Genomic DNA, 17,784 nt, shown 5'->3' with positions numbered 1-17,784 from the left:
ATCATTGGTATCAGTGGGAGGAATAGTGTCCCATCATTGATATCAGTGGGAGGAATAGTGCCCCATCATTGGTATCAGTGGGAGGAATAGTGTCCCATCATTGGTGTCAGTGGGAGGAATAGTGCCCCATCATTGGTGTCAGTGGGAGGAATAGTGCCCCATCATTGGTGTCAGTGGGAGGAATAGTGCCCCATCATTGCTGTCAGTGGGAGGAATAGTGTTCCATCATTGGTGTCAGTGGGAGGAATAGTGCCCCATCTTTGGTGTCAGTGGGAGGAATAGTGCCCCATCATTGGTATCAGTAGGAGGAATAGTGCCCCATCATTGGTGTCAGTGGGAGGAATAGTGCCCCATCATTGGTATCAGTGGGAGGAATAGTGCCCCATCATTGGTGTCAGTGGGAGGAATAGTGTCCCATCATTGGTGTCAGTGGGAGGAATAGTGCCCCATCATTGGTGTCAGTGGGAGGAATAGTGCCCCATCATTGGTGTCAGTGGGAGGAATAGTGCCCTATCATTGGTGTCAGTGGGAGGAATAGTGCCCCATCATTGGTATCAGTGGGAGGAATAGTGCCCCATCATTGGTGTCAGTGGGAGGAATAATGCCCCATCATTGGTGTCAGTGGAAGGAATAGTGCCCCCTCATTGGTATCAGCGGTAGGAATAGTGCCTCATCATTGGTATCATTGGGAGGAATAGTGTCCATCATTGGTATCAGTGGGAGGAATAGTGCCCCATCATTGATATCAGTGGGAGGAATAGTGCCCCATCATTGGTATCAGTGGGAGGAATAGTGCCCCATCATTGGTGTCAGTGGGAGGAATAGTGCCCCATCATTGGTGTCAGTGGGAGGAATAGTGCCCCATCTTTGGTGTCAGTGGGAGGAATAGTGCCCCATCAGGTAACAGTGGAAGGCAGGGTCCATCAGTGATGGGGAAAGCTCAGGAGACCACAGGCAGTACTGGTGACACCTTTGTCCTCCTCTCGCCTTTATTGGCGGCACATCTACCAAAGTTGAGTTCCTCTACAAGGCGGAGGCGGCTCCTTTGTTCTCCGGCCTCCATGACGTTCAGTCTTCATTGGCTGCAATGGAATGTCATGCGGAGACAAGAGGAATCCTCGGCCGCACGCCGTAATGGATTTCTCGTTCCCGCTTACCGTCTCTGCTGAAAATTTATCAACACAATTGAAAAGAGAACCCATCGCACCTTCCGTTTTGATCCTCAATGACGTCCGCACCAGGGCAAACAGGGTGGCATTGAACGTCACCGTACCGTCCGAATTCAGAGGCATGTTCATGGCAACCAGTCTCTGCAAGGACAGGCAAAATGAAAACTCAGCTACCAAACAAAAGGGTCAGAGTACTAAACACAACATACAAAGAACCAAAAACAGAACCAAAGAATGAAAGGGAATGAGTTTGAAACAACCAATTTCTCATTCCCATCCCTTAAGTCACACTAAAGGGCCTATTTATAAAAAAATAGCCACTAGATGGTCATCTCCATCTAGTGGCCATAATAGGGTATTGTCCTGAAATACCTCAATCAGGAAAATACCGTATTACGGCCACTAGATGGAGCTGATAAGCAGAAATAAACCTAATGGCGATCATTTGTGATGGCTAGGCGATTATTTTAGCAATTTTTTTTTTTTAAATAGACCCCCAAGTGTTGGCCAAGCCATGAGTGAAAGGCTTTGCGTACTCAAAGTTAAGGCGCATGCTGCTGGATTAAAGGAAAGCCAAAGCCTTCAGTATGCGCATGCAAGGACAGCTCGGCATCAGCAAAGTGAGCGAACCACGGGACATCTGCGACACGCGTGTGCATGCAAACAGAGGAAAATGTGTTTTTACCAAATCTGCAGCTGGTAAAGGGACCTGAAACTGTAATACGGTTCCGGTTAGCAAAGCGGACGCTAATGGCAAAAGAAGAGATTGAAGGGAAGTTTGTACAAAATACGTTCACCCCCAGCAACTAGTACAAAATCTGTTTATATACAGTGCGGGAAAATAATGATTTATCCCCCGCAGATTGTGTACATTTGCCCACTTACATAGAAATGAAGGGTCTATAATTTGTATAATAGGTGTATTTTAAATGATGGAGACAGAATATCGACCAAAAATCCAAAAAAAAACACGATACAAATGTTATAAATGGAGTTGCAGTTCGGTAGTAAATTTAGTGTTTGATCCCCCACCAACCGACAATGATTCTGGCTCCCAGACTGGCTATGTGCTCATGTGGTACCAGGGGCGGACTGACACCTCATGGGGCCCCCGGGCAATAGGGGATCATGGGGCCCCTGTGTCCTTGCCTAAACTCAAAAAAAGCCTATAAAAAGATACCAGGGGCATCTCATGGGGCCCCATACTGACCCCGGGCCCTCAGGCAGTGCCCGAGTTTCCAAATGGTCAGTCCGCCCCTGTGTGGTACACAGACTAGTCCTGTCCAGGGGTGGACTGACAACTCATGGGGCCCCCGGGCAATAGGGGATCATGGGGCCCCTGTGTCCTTGCCCACACTCAAAAAAAGCCTATGAAAAAGGTACCAGGGGCATCTCATGGGGCCCCCTACTGACCCCGGGCCCTCGAACAGTGCCTGAGTTTCCAAATGGTCAGTCCTCCCCTGGTCCTGTCGTGTGTAATAATGTGTACACCTAGCCAGGAACCTAAGGAGTACAGCATTGGAATATATATATACATACAGTGCGGGAAAATAATGATTTGATCCCCCACAGATTGTGTACATTTGCCCACCTAAAATGAAATGAAGGGTCTATAATTTGTATCCTAGCTGTATTTTAAATGATAGAGACAGAATATCGACCAAAAATCCAGAAAAAAACACAATACAAATGTTATAAATGGAGTTGCAGTTCGGTAGTAAATTTAGTGTTTGATCCCCCACCAACCGACAATGATTCTGGCTCCCAAAGTCTGGCTATGTGCTCATGTGGTACACAGATCAGTCCTGTCGTGTGTAATAATGTGTACATCCAGCCAGGAACCTAAGGAGTACAGCATTGGAATATATACAGTATATATATATATATATATATATATATATATATATACATATTGGGGAAAATAATTATTTGATCCCCCGCAGGTTGTGTAAATTTGCCCACTTACATAGAAATGAAGGCTCTATAATTTGTATCCTGGATGTATTTTAAATGATAGAGACAGAATATCGACCAAAAATCCAAAAAAAACACGATACAAATGTTATAAATGGAGTTGCAGTTCGGTAGTAAATTGAGTGTTTGATCCCCCATCGACCGACAATGATTCTGGCTCCCAGACTGGCTATGTGCTCATGTGGTACCAGGGGCGGACTGACACCTCATGGGGCCCCCGGGCAATAGGGGATCATGGGGCCCCTGTGTCCTTGCCCAAACTCAAAACAGCCTATGAAAAAGGTACCAGGGGCATCTCATGGGGCCCCATACTGACCCCGGGCCCTCAGGCAGTGCCCGAGTTTCCAAATGGTCAGTCCGCCCCTGTGTGGTACACAGACTAGTCCTGTCCAGGGGCGGACTGACAACTCATGGGGCCCCCGGGCAATAGGGGATCATGGGGCCCCTGTGTCCTTGCCTAAACTCAAAAAAAGCCTATAAAAAGATACCAGGGGCATCTCATGGGGCCCCATACTGACCCCGGGCCCTCAGGCAGTGCCCGAGTTTCCAAATGGTCAGTCCTCCCCTGGTCCTGTCGTGTGTAATAATGTGTACATCCAGCCAGGAACCTAAGGAGTACAGCATTGGAATATATATATATACAGTGCGGGAAAATAATGATTTGATCCCCCGCAGATTGTGTACGTTTGCCCACTTACAAAGGAATGAAGGCTCTATAATTTGTATCATAGATGTATTTTAAATGATGGAGACAGAAAATCGACCAAAAATCCAGAAAAAAAACACGATACAAATGTTATAAATGGAGTTGCAGTTCGGTAGTAAATTTAGTGTTTGATCCCCCACCAACCAACAATGATTCTGGCTCCCAAAGCCTGGCTATGTGCTCATGTGGTACACAGATCAGTCCTGTCGTGTGTAATAATGTGTACATCCAGCCAGGAACCTAAGGAGTACAGCATTGGAATATATACAGTATATTATTATTATTATTATTATTACATGGAGTTTATATAGCGCCAAAGGGTTTGCTCAGCGCTGTACAATAGGGGGGGACAATACATGGCACAGTACAACAACAACAAACAACGTACGAGGGGTAAGAGGGCCCTACTCTTACGAGCTTACAATCTAGGAGGGAGGGGGTAAAGGTACAGTAGGAAGTGGCTGAGGGGGATGAAGTGGTGGGAGGAATGAGGGAGGACGGCCGTTAGGTGAGGGTGGGGTAGGCTTCCCTGAAGAGATGGGTTTTGAGGGAGCGCCTGAATGTGAATAGGGAAGGCGACAGTCTGATGGATTGGGGCACTGAGTTCCAGAGGATGGGGGAGGACCTGGAGAAGTCCTGCAGTCGTGCATGGGAGGAGGAGACCAGGGAGCAGGATAGAAGGAGGTCCTGTGAGGAGCGAAGGGTACGGGTAGGGTGGTACTTGGGGATCAGGTTGGTGAGGTAGTCAGGCGCAGTGTTGTGAATGGCTTTGTAGGTCAGGGTTAGGAGTTTAAATTTGATGCGTTGGGCAATCGGGAGCCAGTGGAGGGAGAGGCAGAGGGGGGTGGAGCCAATGGAGGGAGAGGCAGAGGGGGGTGGAGCCAGTGGAGGGAGAGGCAGAGGGGGGTGGCAGAGGTGGAGCGGGTGGTGAGGTGGATGAGTCTGGCAGCTGAGTTCAGGATGGTCTGGAGCGGGGAGAGCCTGCACTTGGGTAGGCCGGTGAGGAGGGAGTTGCAGTAGTCAAGGCGTGAGATGATGAGGGAGTGTACTAGACGTTTGGTGGTGTCTGGGGTGAGGAAGGAGCGTATCTTGGCGATGTTGCGAAGATGGAGCCTGCGTGTGTTTGTGAGTGATTTGACATGTGGTTGGAGGGAGAGGTTCGCGTCAAGAATGACGCCAAGGACTTTGGCTTGCGGGGCGGGAGTGATAGTGGAGTTGTTGGTGATGATGGATAGGATGGGGGGGGGGGGGTGTTGGCAGGGGGAAAGATGAGGAGATCGGTTTTGGAGAGGTTGAGCTTGAGGAGTATATATATATATATTGGGGAAAATAATGATTTGATCCCCCGCAGGTTGTGTAAATTTGCCCACTTACATAGAAATGAAGGGTCTATAATTTGTATCCTGGATGTATTTTAAATGATGGAGACAGAATATCGACCAAAAATCCAGAAAAAAACACGATACAAATGTTATAAATGGAGTTGCAGTTCTGTAGTAAATTGAGTGTTTGATCCCCCACCAACCGACAATGATTCTGGCTCCCAGACTGGCTATGTGCTCATGTGGTACACAGATCAGTCCTGTCGTGTGTAATAATGTGTACATCCAGCCAGGAACCTAAGGAGTACAGCATTGGAATATATATATATACAGTTGGGAAAATAATGATTTGATCCCCCGCAGATTGTGTACATTTGCCCACCTAAAATGAAATGAAGGGTCTATAATTTGTATCCTGGATGTATTTTAAATGATAGAGACAGAATATTGACCAAAAATCCAAAAAAAACACGATACAAATGTTATAAATGGAGTTGCAGTTCGGTAGTAAATTTAGTGTTTGATCCCCCACCAACCGACAATGATTCTGGCTCCCAGACTGGCTATGTGCTCATGTGGTACCAGGGGCGGACTGACACCTCATGGGGCCCCCGGGCAATAGGGGATCATGGGGCCCCTGTGTCCTTGCCCAAGCTCAAAACAGCCTATGAAAAAGGTACCAGGGGCATCTCATGGGGCCCCCTACTGACCCCGGGCCCTCAGGCAGTGCCCGAGTTTCCAAATGGTCAGTCCGCCCCTGTGTGGTACACAGACTAGTCCTGTCCAGGGGCGGACTGACAACTCATGGGGCCCCCGGGCAATAGGGGATCATGGGGCCCCTGTGTCCTTGCCCACACTCAAAAAAAGCCTATGAAAAAGGTACCAGGGGCATCTCATGGGGCCCCCTACTGACCCCGGGCCCTCGAACAGTGCCTGAGTTTCCAAATGGTCAGTCCTCCCCTGGTCCTGTCATGTGTAATAATGTGTACACCTAGCCAGGAACCTAAGGAGTACAGCATTGGAATATATATATATACAGTTGGGAAAATAATGATTTGATCCCCCGCAGATTGTGTAAATTTGCCCACCTAAAATGAAATGAAGGCTCTATAATTTGTATCCTGGATGTATTTTAAATGATACAGACAGAATATTGACCAAAAATCCAGAAAAAAACACGATACAAATGTTATAAATGGAGTTGCAGTTCGGTAGTAAATTGAGTGTTTGATCCCCCACCGACCGACAATGATTCTGGCTCCCAGACTGGCTATGTGCTCATGTGGTACCAGGGGCAGACTGACACCTCATGGGGCCCCCGGGCAATAGGGGATCATGGGGCCCCTGTGTCCTTGCCCAAACTCAAAACAGCCTATGAAAAAGGTACCAGGGGCATCTCATGGGGCCCCCTACTGACCCCGGGCCCTCAGGCAGTGCCTGAGTTTCCAAATGGTCAGTCCGCCCCTGTGTGGTACACAGACTAGTCCTGTCCAGGGGCGGACTGACAACTCATGGGGCCCCCGGGCAATAGGGGATCATGGGGCCCCTGTGTCCTTGCCCAAACTCAAAACAGCCTATGAAAAAGGTACCAGGGGCATCTCATGGGGCCCCCTACTGACCCCGGGCCCTCGGACAGTGCCTGAGTTTCCAAATGGTCAGTCCTCCCCTGGTCCTGTCGTGTGTAATAATGTGTACATCCAGCCAGGAACCTAAGGAGTACAGCATTGGAATATATATATACATACAGTGCGGGAATATAATGATTTGATCCCCCACAGATTGTGTACATTTGCCCACCTAAAATGAAATGAAGGGTCTATAATTTGTATCCTAGCTGTATTTTAAATGATAGAGACAGAATATCGACCAAAAATCCAGAAAAAAACACAATACAAATGTTATAAATGGAGTTGCAGTTCGGTAGTAAATTCAGTGTTTGATCCCCCACCAACCGACAATGATTCTGGCTCCCAAAGTCTGGCTATGTGCTCATGTGGTACACAGATCAGTCCTGTCGTGTGTAATAATGTGTACATCCAGCCAGGAACCTAAGGAGTACAGCATTGGAATATATACAGTATATATATATATATATATATATATATATATATACATATTGGGGAAAATAATTATTTGATCCCCCGCAGGTTGTGTAAATTTGCCCACTTACATAGAAATGAAGGGTCTATAATTTGTATCCTGGATGTATTTTAAATGATAGAGACAGAATATTGACCAAAAATCCAAAAAAAACACGATACAAATGTTATAAATGGAGTTGCAGTTCGGTAGTAAATTTAGTGTTTGATCCCCCACCGACCAACAATGATTCTGGCTCCCAGACTGGCTATGTGCTCATGTGGTACCAGGGGCGGACTGACACCTCATGGGGCCCCCGGGCAATAGGGGATCATGGGTCCCTGTGTCCTTGCCTAAACTCAAAAAAAGCCTATAAAAAGATACCAGGGGCATCTCATGGGGCCCCATACTGACCCCGGGCCCTCAGGCAGTGCCCGAGTTTCCAAATGGTCAGTCCGCCCCTGTGTGGTACACAGACTAGTCCTGTCCAGGGGCGGACTGACAACTCATGGGGCCCCCGGGCAATAGGGGATCATGGGGCCCCTGTGTCCTTGCCCACACTCAAAAAAAGCCTATGAAAAAGGTACCAGGGGCATCTCATGGGGCCCCCTACTGACCCCGGGCCCTCGGGCAGTGCCCGAGTTTCCAAATGGTCAGTCCTCCCCTGGTCATGTCGTGTGTAATAATGTGTACACCTAGCCAGGAACCTAAGGAGTACAGCATTGGAATATATATATATATACAGTGCGGGAAAATAATGATTTGATCCCCCGCAGATTGTGTATGTTTGCCCACCTAAAATGAAATGAAGGGTCTATAATTTGTATCCTGGATGTATTTTAAATGATGGAGACAGAATATCGACCAAAAATCCAAAAAAAAACACGATACAAATGTTATAAATGGGGTTGCAGTTCGGTAGTAAATTGAGTGTTTGATCCCCCACCGACCGACAATGATTCTGGCTCCCAGACTGGCTATGTGCTCATGTGGTACCAGGGGCGGACTGACACCTCATGGGGCCCCCGGGCAATAGGGGATCATGGGGCCCCTGTGTCCTTGCCCAAACTCAAAACAGCCTATGAAAAAGGTACCAGGGGCATCTCATGGGGCCCCCTACTGACCCCGGGCCCTCGGGCAGTGCCCGAGTTTCCAAATGGTCAGTCTGCCCCTGGTGACGTCCTATGGAGTGACTTTCTAGTCCGGATCCTCAAAAGCACCAACAATTATCACCGGTTACCTACTTACCTTACACGCGACGCGGTGCGGGCACAGCTTGCCGAACCCCAGGGGAGGCTGGATGCGACGGAGTAAGGTCACCACATCCAAATGTTTAATCCGGCCCCTAAAGCGATCAAAGAAACAAATATGAGACAACGTCGAATAGAAACAATAAAAACTTTATTCAAAAAACATAGAAAGACGTTATTTATAGGAGCGGAAAGATACAAAGTTTCACGATTCAGAACAATGAAAACAATACAGATCTCCGCTGTAGGATATCAGCAGCTAAGGCCCCCCCCCCCCCCCGTTCTGGGGCTGGAATGTCCTATGACACGGGTAGAACATGTCATTGAAAGAGAAGTATGGGCATACATCTCTTGTGGGTCACCAGGGGTACACTTACTTTGTCCAGCTGATGCCAGGCAATGGAAGGATCCCGACAATATTGTCAGGATCCACCCAGCTGCCTGGTTGACAGCTGGCTCCGCCTCTCCCCTCTCCAATGAGCGCTGGAGGGGTAGAGATGAGAGGGGTGACTGACAGTTACTGCTCTCTGCTCAGAACTGCCCTGGTACTGAGTTATCATCAGCAGTCATGTGACTTCTCAGTTCCCAAGGTTTGGGGGCAGCATAGAGGTGACTGCATGGGGGACATTTCCGGGGGGGGGGGGAATACATTGTAACATGACAACATGGGGGACATTTCAGGGGGAGGGGGATACATTGTAACATGACAACATGGGGGACATTTCCGGGGGGGGAATACATTGTAACATGACAACATGGAGGACATTTCAGGGGGGGAATACATTGTAACATGACAACATGGGGGACATTTCAGGGGGGGGGAATACATTGTAACATGACAACATGGAGGACATTTCAGGGGGGGAATACATTGTAACATGACAACATGGGGGACATTTCAGGGGGGGGGGGATACATTGTAACATGACAACATGGGGGACATTTCTGGGGGGGGGAATACATTGTAACATGACAACATGGGGAACATTTCAGGGGGGGGGGGAATACATTGTAACATGACAACATGGGGGACATTTCTGGGGGGGGGAATACATTGTAACATGACAACATGGGGAACATTTCCGGGGGGGAATACATTGTAACATGACAACATGGGGAACATTTAGGGGGGGGGGAATACATTGTAACATGACAACATGGGGGACACTTCTGGGGGGGGAATACATTGTAACATGACAACATGGGGGACATTTCCGGGGGGGAATACATTGTAACATGGCAACATGGGGGACATTTCCGGGGGGGAATACATTGTAACATGACAACATGGGGGACATTTCCGGGGGGGAATACATTGTAACATGACAACATGGGGGACATTTCAGGGGGGAGGGGAATACATTGTAACATGACAACATGGGGGACATTTCAGGGGGGGGGGGGGAATACATTTTAACATGACAACATGGGGGACATTTCAGGGGGGAAGGGAATACATTGTAACATGACAACATGGGGGACATTTCAGGAGGGGGGGGGAATACATTTTAACATGACAACATGGGGGACATTTCAGGGGGGGGGAATTGTCAGGGATCCCCGCGATCCGTCCCTCGATGGTCCCGGCGCAGGCGCACTGCTCCTCCCAGTACACGGGCACTAGGTCCGGGCCGGCCGCGGCGTTCGAGTTCGCGCATGCGCAGTAGAAGCCGCGGCCGCCCGCTGGGCACCAATGGCAGCGCAGGGCGGGATATTTAAAGGTCCCTGAGCTGTCATTTCGTTGCCTTCTGGTCTTACCTGCATTCCTGATCCTGTGAACCTGTATCCTGTAAGTTGTTGACCCGGATTGCTCTTGACCTTGCTGATTTCTCCTGCCCAGACCCTTGCTTGCCTGACCTCTCTCCCTGGATGCCCCTCTGTAGATCTGACCTCCTGTTGCTGACCTGGCGTGTGACCCGACGATTCTCTGCCTGCTCCCTTGTACCTTACCGTCCTCTACATTACCGACTCGGCCTGTCTGACTACGCACTTGCTCAGCCATCCATCCATCCATCCCATCAGGGTCACCCGACCTCCTCACATTTGGCTCTCCCTGGTTGGAACCCCTGGCGGACACCCCTACCACTGACAGGTGTGCTTAGTAGAGGCGACCTGGTCTCAGGGTACTACAAGTCCATCCCCACCATCAGGGGCCCTGGTGAACAAGTACCCTGGGGCTTAGATTCCGCGCTCTGGGCACGCCTGACCGGTGGAGTGCTAGTGGTGCCGCTCGGCGGTCCCTCACAGTACCAGAAGGCCATGACTGAGCCTCGAGGAGGACTCACCCCGTTGGACGAGGTGTGCAGGCACCTGTCTACCCTGACGCAAGCTGTAAACACATTACAGGACAGATGTCTGCAGATCGAGAATCGGTTTCAGGCCTGCACCATATCTGTTCCTGTTTCACAGGCCCCGGCTCCTGCACCTCCAGTCGCAGCAGCCCATGAGCCGGCTCCTGGGCCTCCCACATCACTCCCTATGGCGGAACCCCGAGTACCCTTACCCGAGCGCTTCCATGGGGATCGCACACGTTTTCGGTCATTTCGTGACTCTTGTCTGCTCTTTTTTGAACTACAGCCACGGACCTTTTTGACAGAGTCAGTGAAAGTGGGGTTTGTTGTCTCCCTGCTGCAGGGTGAACCCCAAGACTGGGCCCACCGACTAAGGGGAAACAATGACCCTCACCTGGTTTCGGTCGACAGCTTCTTTAACGCTATGGCCATCTTATATGATGACCCACAACGGGCGGCCTCGGCCGAGGCCACGTTATACACACTCCGACAAGGTCGGCGGACGGCTGAGGAATACGCCTCTGACTTTAGGCGCTGGATGGGTGACACTCGTTGGAACGAGTTCGCCCTTTTACACCAGTTTCGTATGGGCCTATCTGAGGCTCTGAAAGACGAGCTCGCCCGGGTAGAGGTGCCCGAGATATTAGAGGACTTGATTGCACTCACTATTAAAATTGACCGTAGGCTACGGGAGTGCAGATTGGAGAGGTCTGGTCAGGGTCGCGGAAATCCCTGGGGGTCATTTCAGGGATCCGGTCAACATACTAGGCCAAGCATCCAGAACCTGCCGCCTGAAGATGCCCCCGAACCCATGCAGCTAGGCCTGGCTCGGCCTAAACTATCGCCTGAGGAACGCCAGCGCAGACGCTCCCAGAATCTGTGCCTGTACTGCGGCGAAGCTGGTCACATGGTGCGTTCCTGCCCGCAGAAACTGAGTAAGTTCACTTCATCTTCTTTATCTGTTGGCGATATGACCCCGTCCCAGTACTTAGTTGTTCCCCTCTCCTTTCAGCTTTCCGAAAGGACCGTGGAGGTGTCGGCCATAGTTGATTCGGGGGCATGCAGCTGTTTTGTGGATATCAATTTTGCTCACCAGCAGGGTATTCCCCTCCGCCCAAAGGAGAAGGGGTTTCATATCTTTTTAGCTGATGGTTCCCGGATAAAGTCAGGAGTAGTCAACCAGGAGACCCCTTCCATTATGACTTCCATTGCCGGTCAGCACCGGGAACTCCTCCGCCTGGATGCTATTGCATCACCCCTTTTCCCAGTCATTCTGGGGCTCCCTTGGTTGCGGGCCCATAACCCCCAAATTGACTGGGAAACTGGGGTTGTCTCGTTCCCTTCCCCATATTGTCGGGAACTGTGTCGAACTTCGGGCCCGGGGGTCCCCCAGGTTCTTCTGTGCTCTGAAGGGGATGACAGCCTGAAACAAGTGGTTCCTGCAGCCTATCACAAGTTCCTTGACGTGTTCAGTGAACGGGGAGCAGATGCTCTACCCCCCCACCGCCCATATGACTGTCCGATTGATCTGTTGCCCGGTTCTGAAATCCCGTTCGGACGAATTTTTCCCCTTTCTGAGCTGGAATTAGGGGCCCTGAAGGACTATATTGAAGATAGCCTCCGTAAGGGATTCATCCGTCCCTCCACTTCCCCAGCAGGTGCAGGTATCTTCTTTGTAGAAAAGAAGGACAAGACTTTGAGGCCATGCATTGACTATCGGGAGCTGAATAGGGTCACCATAAAAAATCGTTACCCATTACCTCTGGTACCTGAATTGTTCCAGAGCTTAAAGGCTGCGGTAGTATTTACCAAGTTGGACTTAAGGGGAGCCTACAATTTGGTTCGCATAAGGGAGGGGGATGAGTGGAAGACGGCCTTCCGCACCCGATTCGGCCATTTTGAATACCTGGTCATGCCTTTCGGGTTATGCAATGCGCCAGCCACCTTCCAGCACTTTGTAAACGACATCTTTAGGGACTTCCTGGACATCTTTGTCATCGTCTACTTAGACGACATTTTGATTTTCTCATCCTCCCTGGGGGAGCACAGGGTACATGTAACAAAGGTGTTGGGGCGGTTGCGGCAGCACGGGTTGTACGCTAAAGCAGAGAAATGCTGCTTTGAACAGGCTAGCGTTACATTCCTGGGTCTGATTATCTCCACCACGGGGGTCGCAATGGACCCTCAGAAGGTCTCAGCGATCCTAGATTGGCCTGAACCCACGGACAGGAAAAGTGTCCAACGTTTTATTGGGTTCGCAAATTTCTACCGGAAGTTCATCAAGAACTTCTCGGGTCTGGTCTCCCCTATCACTCAATTAACTAAGCTTGGGACGCGATTCAGATGGACGCCCGAGGCACAGGAAGCCTTTGAGGCACTAAAAAGGTTATTTACCTCGGCACCCATTCTGGGTCATCCCGACGCCTCCCTGCCCTACATCTTAGAAGTAGATGCATCTGAAAACGCGGTTGGCTCCATCCTTTCCCAGCGGAAGGGCGCCAAGGAATTACTTCACCCAGTAGCATTCTTTTCACGGAAACTTACCCCGGCGGAGAGGAACTACGACATTGGGGATCGCGAGCTACTGGCTATCAAAACCGCTTTAGAGGAATGGAGGTACCTGCTGGAAGGTGCCTCCCATCCCATCCTGATATTCACGGACCACAAGAACCTGGAATATCTGAGGACGGCCAAACGTCTACGCCCACGACAAGCAAGATGGGCATTGTTTTTCTCGAGGTTCCAGTTCCACATCACATACAGGCCCGGCTCGAAAAACACGAAGCCTGACGCATTGTCGCGCATGTATGAGGACACCAAGGAGATCCCAGTGCCCGACACTATTCTTCCGGCAGGGAATTTCTTGGCCCTTCAGACAAACCTTCGCTCCGAGATCCTGAGGGCGTCCACAGCAATGTCTACCTCCGATGGGGCCCCCCTCCAGAACAAGGAGGGACTCCTATGGAGGGAGGACCGGATTGTGGTGCCAGAGGATGCCCGAACCTTAGTCTTGGGACATTGCCATGACCACCCACTGGCAGGACATTTTGGACCGGTCAAGACCCTGGAACTTCTCCGGCGTTCCTTCTGGTGGCCGGACATGGCCAAGGATTGTAAGATCTACGTGGGCTCCTGTGCCATCTGCCAGCGGAACAAGCCTTCAAGGAACAAGGCATGGGGCCTGCTACGTCCATTGCCCATCCCTGAACGGCCCTGGCAGAGAATCTCCATGGACTTCATAGTCGAGCTCCCTCCTTTGCTGGACCACACAGCAATTCTCGTGGTTGTGGACCGCTTATCCAAGATGGCCCATTTCATCCCTTTACGGAAGACTCCATCTGCAGCCGAGACGGCACAAGTCTTTATTCGAGAGATCGTTAGACTGCATGGGGTTCCCGAAGACATCGTCTCGGACCGAGGGGTGCAGTTTACCTCGCGGTTTTGGAGGGCGCTGTGCAAAGCCCTGGATATCAAGCTGTCTCTTTCCTCGGCATTTCACCCTCAGACCAATGGCCAGACCGAGAGGACCAATCAGACCCTGGAGCAATACCTGCGATGCTACACATCATTCTCTCAGGACGACTGGGCGCCACTCCTCCCTTTGGCAGAATTTGCGTACAACAACGCTTGCCATTCAGCAACTGGGCAGTCCCCGTTCTTCGCCAACTATGGGTTTCATCCGGTCTTCCTCCCGGACTTGGTCCCGGAATGCCCGATTCCAGCGACGCAGGATGCACTGACCTTCTTCACCTCCAACAATAAGAAATTACAGGAAGCCATCCGTCAAGCCCAAGAAGACTACAAGAAGGCTTTCAATAGGAAGCGAAGAGGGAACCTGGTGTTGCAGCCCGGAGAGAAGGTTTGGCTGGCTACGTCAAACTTGAGGATGCTTTGCCCGTCGAAGAAGTTGGGACCTAAATTCATAGGCCCTTTTTGCATCAAACGGATGGTCAATGAGGTGGCCTATGAACTTGTTCTCCCTGACACACTCAAGATCCACCCTGTCTTCCACGTGTCCCTGTTGAAACCGGTAGTCCCTGATGCCTTCCCGGAGCGGGAATCCAGGCCCCCGGAGGCCGTAACGGTTGAAGAGGAAGAGGAATTCGAGGTGGAGGCAATCTTGAAGTGCCGTCGAAGGGGGGGCCAGACCCAATTTCTCATCAAGTGGAAGGGCTACGGCCCTGAGGACAATTCGTGGGAACCAGCCCATAATGTCCATGCACCTAGGCTTGTCCGGAGGTTTCTTTGTGATCACCCGTGGTGGAGAGATCGGGTGGGCATCCGGAGGTTGCCCGTAGGGGGGGGGCAATGTCAGGGATCCCCGCGATCCGTCCCTCGATGGTCCCGGCGCAGGCGCACTGCTCCTCCCAGTACACGGGCACTAGGTCCGGGCCGGCCGCGGCGTTCGAGTTCGCGCATGCGCAGTAGAAGCCGCGGCCGCCCGCTGGGCACCAATGGCAGCGCAGGGCGGGATATTTAAAGGTCCCTGAGCTGTCATTTCGTTGCCTTCTGGTCTTACCTGCATTCCTGATCCTGTGAACCTGTATCCTGTAAGTTGTTGACCCGGATTGCTCTTGACCTTGCTGATTTCTCCTGCCCAGACCCTTGCTTGCCTGACCTCTCTCCCTGGATGCCCCTCTGTAGATCTGACCTCCTGTTGCTGACCTGGCGTGTGACCCGACGATTCTCTGCCTGCTCCCTTGTACCTTACCGTCCTCTACATTACCGACTCGGCCTGTCTGACTACGCACTTGCTCAGCCATCCATCCATCCATCCCATCAGGGTCACCCGACCTCCTCACATTTGGCTCTCCCTGGTTGGAACCCCTGGCGGACACCCCTACCACTGACAGGTGTGCTCAGTAGAGGCGACCTGGTCTCAGGGTACTACAAGTCCATCCCCACCATCAGGGGCCCTGGTGAACAAGTACCCTGGGGCTTAGATTCCGCGCTCTGGGCACGCCTGACCGGTGGAGTGCTAGTGGTGCCGCTCGGCGGTCCCTCACAGGAATACATTGTAACATGACAACATGGGGGACATTTCAGGGGAGGAGGGGAATACATTGTAACATGACAACATGGGGGACATTTCAGGGGGGAGGGGGATACATTGTAACATGACAACATGGGGGACATTTCTGGGGGGGGGAATACATTGTAACATGACAACATGGGGGACATTTCAGGGGGGGGAATACATTGTAACATGACAACATGGGGGACATTTCAGGGGGGAGGGGGATACATTGTAACATGACAACATGGGGGACATTTCAGGGGGGGAGGGGAATACATTGTAACATGACAACATGGGGGACATTTCAAAGGGTGTGAATACTTTTTCAAGGCGCTGCATATAGCTCTATAGAGGGCTGCAGCCTAAATAATAAAGAAGCTCTACTCTAATTACTATCTGCATGGAGTTTGCATGTCCTCACTGTGCTTATGAGGGTTTCCTCCTGGTACTCTGGTTTCCTCCCACAAAATTGGCTCCTCTGTTAACTGGCCCTAGTATGTGTGACGGGGACCTTATTGTAAGCTACTTCAGGGCAGGGACTGATGTGAACGTGCAATATATCCGTAAAACATGTCAATTATTATCGATATATAAATACTGATAAAAATAATAATAACAAATACTAATAATAATAAAACAATAATAATAATAATAATAATAATAATAATAAAAATACTACTAATAATAAAAAAAAATAATAATAATAAAAATACTACTACTACTACTACTACTAATAATAAAAAATAATAATAATAATAATAATAATAATAATAAAAATAATAATAATAAAATAATAATAATAATAAAAATACTACTAATAATAATAATAATAATAATAAAATAATAATAATAATAATAAAAATACTACTAATAATAATAATAATAATAAAATAATAATAATAATAATAATAAAAATACTACTAATAATAATAATAATAATAATAAAATAATAATAATAATAATAAAAATACTACTACTACTACTAATAATAAAAATACTAATAATAATAATAAAATAATAATAATAAAAATACTAATAATAATAATAAAATAATAATAATAATAAAAATACTACTACTACTACTAATAATAATAATAAAAAATACTAATAATATTAATAATAATAAAAATAATAATTAAAAAAAATAATAATAAAAATACTACTACTACTACTACTAATAATAATAATAAAAAATACTACTACTACTAATAATAATAATAATAAAAATACTAATAATAATAATAATAAAATAATAATAATAATAATAAAAATACTACTACTACTACTAATAATAAAAATACTAATAATAATAATAAAATAATAATAATAAAAATAATAATAATAATAATAATAATAATAATAATAAAAAAAAAATAATAATAATAAAAATACTACTACTACTACTAATAATAATAAAAAATACTAATAATATTAAAATAATAAAAATAATAATTAAAAAAAATAATAATAAAAATACTACTACTAATAATAATAATAAAAATACTAATAATATTAATAATAATTAAAAAAATATAATAATAATAAAAATACTACTTTTACTACTACTAATAATAATAAAAAATACTACTACTAATAATAATAATAAAAAAAATAATAAAAAAATACTACTACTAATAATACTGATTAAAAAATAATAATAATAAAAAAAAATAACAATAACAAAAAAAAAAAAATATTAAAAAAAAAATAAATTGACTTTGATGTGAGCGGGGGCTTATTGCTACTCGTGAAGATTTTCAACAATTTCTTGCGATTTGCAGTGTGATTTCCATTATATGTATGTGAAATCGCAACAAAACTGCAGAGAAAGTCACGCAAGAGCTACTTCTGCGGCAATCACAGATTTAAAAACAACGACATGCGCATTTGTTAGATGCGATTTCAATTAGCGAATCGCATCGGTCGCAGGCTCCACCCACCACAGAAACGTACGGCGGGGGGTGGAGTCAAGACCA

General features: G+C 47.9%; 1 protein-coding gene across 1 annotated transcript in view; it reads right to left on the bottom strand.

Moving 5' to 3' along the window:
* CACNA1F (calcium voltage-gated channel subunit alpha1 F) overlaps positions 1-17,784 on the bottom strand; it is a 208,067-nt gene that overhangs the window by 28,367 nt on the left and 161,916 nt on the right. The window contains exons 39-40 of the mRNA XM_089679619.1: positions 8,499-8,595; positions 1,208-1,310 (exon numbers count right to left, since the gene is read on the bottom strand). Coding sequence (XP_089535745.1) covers positions 1,208-1,310; positions 8,499-8,595 — 200 coding nt within the window. The remainder of the gene's footprint in view (positions 1-1,207; positions 1,311-8,498; positions 8,596-17,784) is intronic.

This window comes from Staurois parvus, unplaced genomic scaffold (assembly GCF_062004578.1).
Source record: "Staurois parvus isolate SC_StPar_1 unplaced genomic scaffold, SC_StPar_1.0 ptg000228l, whole genome shotgun sequence".
In the NCBI taxonomy this organism is placed as follows: Eukaryota; Metazoa; Chordata; class Amphibia; order Anura; family Ranidae; genus Staurois; species Staurois parvus.
Note: the sequence above shows the minus strand (reverse complement) of the source record. Positions and strands in the feature narration are given on the sequence as shown.